The sequence below is a fragment of the Centruroides sculpturatus genome, unplaced genomic scaffold (genome assembly GCF_000671375.1).
Source record: "Centruroides sculpturatus isolate CEXI.00-Female unplaced genomic scaffold, Cexi_2.0 scaffold1376, whole genome shotgun sequence".
Lineage (NCBI taxonomy): Eukaryota > Metazoa > Arthropoda > Arachnida > Scorpiones > Buthidae > Centruroides > Centruroides sculpturatus.
The window spans coordinates 52,564-60,672 of NW_019385822.1; the positions used below are offsets into that span (position 1 = coordinate 52,564).

The window sequence follows — 8,109 nt, forward strand, 5'->3', positions numbered from 1 at the left end:
ACATTAATTATTTTAATAAATACATGGCCAAAGTACACTAGTTTAAATTACTGTATTTCTTGCTTCAACTATAAGCTAGCTGTTGTTAAAAGTAGTACTGCAAAAATAGCAAGCAAACCATATTGGATGATTTCAATTAGAGAGGTTGCAGCCGATGTTTTCAGCCCAAAACGTGAACGTCGATGTTGAGCGCCGCCATCTGGCAATTCTAGAAGGTTGATAATGTCATTCACTTCGCCTAGCATGGTGAGTAGAAGATCAGCTTAAACTTCATTTTTGTGTGTTTGGGGTTAAAATTATGACATATTTTATTAAAATAATGATTATTTAAGCATTTATGAATAATATTGTAAAGAAACAGTCGATTTTAATCCAGAAATTATTTAATTATTCAACATTTTTGCAAGTGATGTGAAGTGCATATAGAATTTACATATATTTGTGTTCATAATAGCCTATCATAATTCTGTAGGAGTAGGTTTGTTCTTTCACAGCATCTTCTACCATCAACAGCATAATACATTTGCAAATTTTCTAAAAATAATTTCCCAAGCTGCTTTCAGATAGCTTCCACTACTTCCCTCAACCAAAGTATGAGGTAGTCCTATCGTACGGTAGGAGACACAACACTAATTAAAAATAATTATTTAGTATTATTAAACATCCTATAAATAGTTTAAAATAGCTTAATTTGTTTATTTACCTTTACTAGTAACATTTGTCGTTGTTAAACGTTTCCGCCATTTTTCAACATTATCCCATGAATCAATGTATGATGTGAACATGTGGTGCAATGTGTTTTACTTGGAGTTCAAATGTCAAACGTGTACTTCTGCTTGCCGTACAAGTTTAGCATTTGAATTTCGGCTGCAACCTCTCTAATAACTAATAAATTTAGTTTTTGAGTTGTTTTAACATGCCCTTAATAATGCCAGAATCAATAAAGCAGAATTTCCAATAACTATAATCTTATTTAGTCAATCTCACTCACTGATAGCAATAACCAAATACAGTAAGACCCTGCTTAACATGGAAGATATGTTCCTAGATGACAAAGTGCTAAATGACACAGCATTAAACAAGGTCATTTTAACACACAGTAAATAGGGAAAGGGGAACACACAACCAAAAATAAACACTTTTACTTTAATCTTAAGTTATTTTTTATATTAATTTACATAATAATATATGTTAAATAACAATAAACATATGCACACAGAAATGTAAAGTTCATTTTTTGTGATGAAGGTCCTGGCTCTTCTGAAATTCATGTTTTTTGCGATAAAGTCACTTAGTTTCATTTGTCGTTCTTTTCTTTCCTTAAACAAATGTCGGTAGCAAGAGATCATATTCAAAATGTCTCATCTTGCTTTTGCACTCCTTTCAAAATCTGGATCATTTGCTACAATTTGATCAACAGTTTTGGTTATTGTTACCAAACTTTTACTAAGGAAACCTGTAGACAAATTCTTTGGGTTCTTCATTTTCAGAATCACTATTTTCCAGTTCTACATGAATTCCTTGTTCTGCCAGTTCTTGAAGGTCATCGTTGGTAAGGCTCTCACCAGAAACCTGCTGTAACTCCTCAATATCCTGCTCATCTACATCTCTTAGTCTTGCTGTATTGATTAGGTTGACAATTTGGTCAATCTAACAATACAGCGATAGGCTCTTCTCATTGATATTCCTTGGATACTCCCAGCCATACCTTCTTCCACACTCCATTCATGCATTTATCAGTTAATTCATGCCAAGTGAAGTTGATATTGCCTATGGAATCCATGATATTATATTTTTTCCAAAATTGCACCAAACAAACATAGATTTAGGGGAAGTGCAGTGCTATAATAAATTGCCATCTTTTGCTGATTGGTTCATGTCCAGGAATAATCTTATTATATATGAATCAATGAAATGCAGCGATAATTTGAATAAGTGTAAATTTTGAGCTTTTTTTTTTAGGCTTCAAGCAGACCACATTATATCAAATCAGCGTTAATTGAGGTAGTGTTAAATGAGGTCTTGCTGTATTCAATGACAACCATTTAGCTTCTTACAAATAAGATATTTAAGTTACAAAATGGATATAATAAAAATGAATGCAAAAACATTTCTAGAAATATTTAAGTTTTTCAAAACTGAAATCTATTACTTGTCATAATAATTGCATTCACATCAATTATGATTATTAAAATTAAATCATTATTAGTAATTATCAAAATACAGGGGTATCAAACAAACATGAGGACAAAGTTTGACAACACAGCCAGATTTGGTGACATGGCTAGCAGTGCTACAAACACAACTGGTTCATGTTGTCACAAGGTTTGACTTACCAAATTGCCAAACTTACTGAAAGTTCTACTTTAATTTGATCACAAAATATATTAAAAAGAGTGAAGTAAATAAACCACGTACAGGTGGCCCTCGACTTTCGCACAATTCGCTATTAAAAATTCAACTTTTTAAATATTTTTGTTGATAATGAAAAAATTTTGTTCCATGCAGAACACTCATACACTACAAAGTGCGGTAGCTCGCTCTATGTTCTTGGACACACATTACTTCCTACAATAGTGGACTTCTCAGAATCCTAATCACTAATGTGTTGTTCCAAGCAAGAGGTCAAAACAGTTTCAGTTTTGCATTAGTGCATGCACCAACATGTTGTGTGTTTTGCCAATTTATTTGTTTATGTTTAAATATTTCATCCTTATAAATTGATAATCATGAGTGAGAAACAGAGAAACTGCAGTGCAGAACAAAAAGAAATTAAGGACTCAAACTTCATATGATTGAGACAAAGATGGAAATAATTAAACGTTCTGAAAACGGTGAATCTTTTGCTTCAATTGGACGTTCATATGATGTAAACAGATCTACAATATGTGCAATTTTGAAAAATAAAAGTAAAATTAAGGAATAAATATTTCAGTTTTTGGTGCATGCTTTCTTACATCCCTCTACTTTCAAACATTCAACATTTGCACACTTTCAGGAACCAATTATGTGCGAAAGTCGAGGGCCGCCTGAAAAAAAATTCAGAATGAAAAAAATGTGATTTGAATGAGATCTGAGCCTTGGGATGTTTCCAAATGATTAAATCTCATTCATTATCCATCAAGGTAACTGCTTAATCTCATTAAAATATAAGATGGATGTCTTGGAGACAATTTAAAATCATATCAATATTCATTTAACTACTTGTCAATAATTGCACACACAAAAAATTTGATAACTTAACAACATTTTGGAATTTAGATTACATTTCATTAAAATTCAAGTAGCTGATGCATGTAATGACTGCTTACCATGTGCACTGGTTATTTTTCTTGGATGCTGAATTCTTTGGCATCCAATTCTACTCAATCCTTTTAAATAAATATTTGGATGTGATCCCGGGGTTAAAAGTAGAAATGGCCATATCACCACTTTCTAGTAGCAATAACTGAAAATCAGTGAGGCCATAGCTCCAATACATTTCATTGAAGTTCTTTATCTTTTTCTATTATTTCAATTAATTTGTAATTATTTTTTATAAAAATTGCTAAAAGAAGTAACTGTTTTCAACAAAAAACATAGTACTTTGAAAAATGACATTAAAATAAAATACTTATTGCTCTTAGAAACCAATTTTATATATTTTAAGACAATTGCAGTCTCAATTAACAGTCATCAATACAAATGTTAATAAATAATAATTGATTTCATATGCTATGAGATAAATATTAAATAAAAAATTTTATGATTTGTGAATTCAATGTAAGTATAAGTAAGTAAAATGCATATTTATCAAAAACTAATTAAGATGTAATTTAAAATGTAAAACAAACATTTAAAAAAAATCATCCAATTTACTTAAGGAAAAATGTTAATGATCAATAGCTTGTGTTTTTGTAATTCACAAATGCAAATACAATTAGATTAAATGACAATTTCCATTCATTTCTGTAATATTTTCTTAGCTTATTCAATTTCATTTCAGTTCATGCTCTTAAGATTGTATAAACAGTTCTACAATAACAATGAAATTGTTTTTTGCATATGTCTTGCTAATTCAGTACATATTTCTCAGAAATCAAAGCTTCTTAGTAACTAGTTTACAATTTAAACTTTTTCATTGAAATCATTGAGGAAAATTACTATGTACAAATACTATCTTATCGGATTAGTAAATTTTCAATTTTAACAAGATATTAAAATGAAAAGATTGTGTAAAGAAATTTTGATTGCTATTACATTCATTTTCTTATCAAATTAAGACAAGCTTGTAATAATCATGATCAAAATGTTTTTTGCATTTCAAGAGAACCAGTTTCTCCAATTTAAATTTAAATTTGCCGACTGGAATTCTTTTGGATAATTGACTTTCGGATAAATGACACTCTACTGTATAATTGAAATACAGTATATTATCATTTCAACTGTCAAAGTCACAGTTTAACTGTATTCTAAATAGCATACATATTGTATAGGATACTTTAAATGGATCATAAAAATTATGACAAAATATAAATGTTGATTAATTATTAATTCATCAAAAATGACCTGGGCAGAAGTAACGAAAAATAAAAATGAAACTGTTATTACAAACAAAAGGGTGGACGAAGGTCGGTTTAGGTGGTGAGAGTTTGAATGCAGAGTTACAAAGATTTGCTAGCCACTTCAAGGGGTAAAAAATATAGTCAGTATTCTTGCATTTATAATGTCATTTATGATCTAAGTGATTAATAAAAATCGATATAGTGATTTGTCTACTTTGTAGTTATTGAGTAGGTGTAATTTTACAACCTGCCCTCCACCCCTATTCCTATTTTAATCCAGTCTTTATTCCATGCCTATGGTCAAAATTCATCCTCTGAAAGAGTATTTGAACTGATTCTTTGTTTTAGTTATAGATATCCTATTTGTAACTAGTGGTGGTGTCTGCTATTTGCGAGTGTCCATTAATGGAGGTTTCACTGTATAATGTGATTATTTAGCTTCAATGTAAAAACAACTAAACTAATAAACTAAATTGGAAGACCATCCATTTTTGTTTGAATGATACAATCAAATCTTGGTCAATAACATACGTAGACATTTTACAAAAGATAAAAACATAATTTTTATAGTATTTTCTTGAAATATAGAAAGACTAACCTTTCACTTTTTACCTGCAATCTTTTTTACCTTCTTTGTATAAAATATAAATATTTCTAATTTCATTCTTATCAAGTTCTTTTATACAGCAATTTCACATATTATCTATCAATTTTTATATAAATTTATGTGAATAAATTGAATGATAGTATTACAGTTATTTATGCAATTTTCTTTTCCATTAAGACCTTTTTCCTAAAAATAAAAGAAATTTGTTTTGCAGCATAATACTGAATTACATCTTATAAGTTTTAATTTAGTGTTTTTAAATACTTTACACAATTTAAATATATAGAAAATCCTCGTTTCAGAATTTATTTTCTTTTACTTTAGTCTTATGAACACAGAGTGTCTCTCTGCATGCCATTAGAGATTGTCAAATTCAAAATGAGGCATCCAGATGATGATGAACAGAGACTGAATTATCTGGATCAGATTACCCAAAAACTTAAGCCCCAGGATGGTAGGCTGATATGTTTATCACTTTAAAATAGGAACAGCTATTTATGAATGTTTAATGTTAATTTATATTCAATGGAAACAGATCCAACACTTATTCTCATTGAATATTTTCTGCCTTTTTTTTTATTATCCCATTCTTTAAAATTAAAAAATATATATAACTCCCAAATATCTAATTAAATAATTCATTGTAAATTTACCCTTAATCTTTAAAAAATTAATAAATATAAACATAAATGAATAGCTTCAGACATCAAGTTTCACATTAAAGCCAAATTTCCTCTTTCTAGAAGACATTTCAGAAATATTTAAAATTTATAAGTAAAGAACACATACCATGAATAGCAGCAATGGAACTTGTTAAAACTACCCGCTTCACTGTCCCTGCATCAGCACATGCTTGAAGTACATTCTTTGTACCTTCAACTGCTGGTTTAACTACATCTTCTTCATTAGATGGAGGAGCATTTGGAAATGGTGAGGCAACATGAATAACATATGTGCAATCTTTTACAACACTAAAAATAAACAAATTTTTATGTTATATTAAAAAATTGATTGAAGATTATTAATAATCTTTTTAAATTAAAACTTTTTATCTATATTATTATATAGACTTGTTTATATTGAGTAATATTTCTGATTATTTCAGAGCATTTAACATATAATAATCATTATACAGTATATGTAAAAAACATTTCGTTTAACTTTGTAAATCTGATATTAATTTAAATAACAAAAATATTAGAAGCATCAAAACAGTATTTTTCCCATAATTAATACTTTGGGACAAATAATTTAATTAATTACAATAAAAAAAGTAGAAAAAAAATTAACATTGTTCTACAAAATACTTAAGCATTTTTGTATATACAGTGTCTCATGTAAAGTGTTACAAGCTAATAATTTGAAAAGTTGGCCAATGTCAGCTGTCTTTTTTCAATTTGTAGTTTCAAAATAAACTTCATAAAAATGACAAAATTATGTCACTCCCAGTCTCTGTCCTAAGGGACAACAGGTGGCAACTATAAAATGAAATCCTAGAGAAAAGTTTATATTTTTGAATTCTATGGAAAAAATGACAAAAAACTTTTGTATAAGCACATCTTTTTATAACATACCTCCATTAGAAGTTATGAACAATTGAAGCTTTGAATTGATTCAAATTGTTCAGTCTGTCCCTTCCAATCACACAACAAAGAGATACTACTAAATCTGAACAGAGATGATTTCAACAAGATGGAGGTACACCAATTTTCAAATATCAATATCTAACACCTGATAGTTATATATTAAAGCCAAACAATTACTAGATTATTGCCATAGTGGGAGTTATAGGCTGTGGGTGTTAAGTCATCTCCAGTTGGTGCCATAAGTAACTAAGTATAGTTATATCTAAATTAATAGTTCTGTAAGCAAAGGTCTGGGTAGCATAACTGGCAATGCAGGCATTGTGGGTTCAAGTCCCATTTTGAGCCGATTATTTTCTTCCATAACCTTCTAAATTAAATATTAAATTTAGTAAGAGATGTCATCTAAAGCTTACCTCTAGCACAAGATTAGTTAGCATTTATTAGGTTGTTTGGAAAGTAAGTTCGTTTTTTTACCACTAGATGGATTAGTCATATTTTTTCCGCCATTTTCATTCTAAACCACATTATCATTATATATTATAACAGTTAGCATTTTAAGGCTTATTTGTAAAAAATTTTGTTTGATTTCGTGCAATTGTTTATTTTTTGTGTCCCATCAAATATGGAAGATCAGAAGCAGCATTTTTGGCATATTTTGCTCTTTTATTACCGAAAAGGTAAGAATGCTGTTCAAGCGAGAAAAAAATTGTGAGATGTGTATGAAGATGATGTGTTGAGAGAAAGACAGTATCAAAACTGGTTTACAAAATTTCGTTCTGGCAATTTCAATATTGAAGATGCACCATGTTCTGGATGGCCAGTTGAAGCTAATGAAAACAAAATAAAGGTACTGATTGAAGCAAACTGCCGAACAACAGCACATGAAATCACTAAGATTAAATTTGTCAAATTGAACTGTTTATGATTACTTGAAACAAATTAGTTTCGTTTCAAAGCTTGATATATGGGTTCCATATGTTCTTAAAGAGAGATGCTCTCTTTGGTGGGATTTTAAAGAAATTTTTTTTTTTTTGGAGCTTTCACCAGACAATTTAACAACTGATTTTAAAGTGTACTGCCATCGAGTAAACAAATTGAGTAATATCATCAAACAGAAAACGCGGCCAGAAGTGATCAACAAAACAGGCATTTACTTGAAATGACAATGTCAAAAATCACTTGGATCAGTTTTTTGTAAGCAATGATCAAAACTTTTATGAATGTGAAATCATGCTACTACCAGAAACAATGACAACAGGTATTTGACCAAAATGGTTGATATATAATTCAATAATATATTTATTTATTATAAAAATATTGTGTTTTTTTTTCCACGGAAAAAAAACGAAATTACTTTCCGAACAACCCAATA

General features: G+C 29.3%; 1 protein-coding gene across 1 annotated transcript in view; it reads right to left on the bottom strand.

Moving 5' to 3' along the window:
• The window catches only part of LOC111642345 (putative uncharacterized oxidoreductase YDR541C), a 55,099-nt gene that overhangs the window by 20,925 nt on the left and 26,065 nt on the right, over positions 1-8,109 (bottom strand). Inside the window, exon 3 of the mRNA XM_023388680.1 lies at positions 5,941-6,122. Coding sequence (XP_023244448.1) covers positions 5,941-6,122 — 182 coding nt within the window. The remainder of the gene's footprint in view (positions 1-5,940; positions 6,123-8,109) is intronic.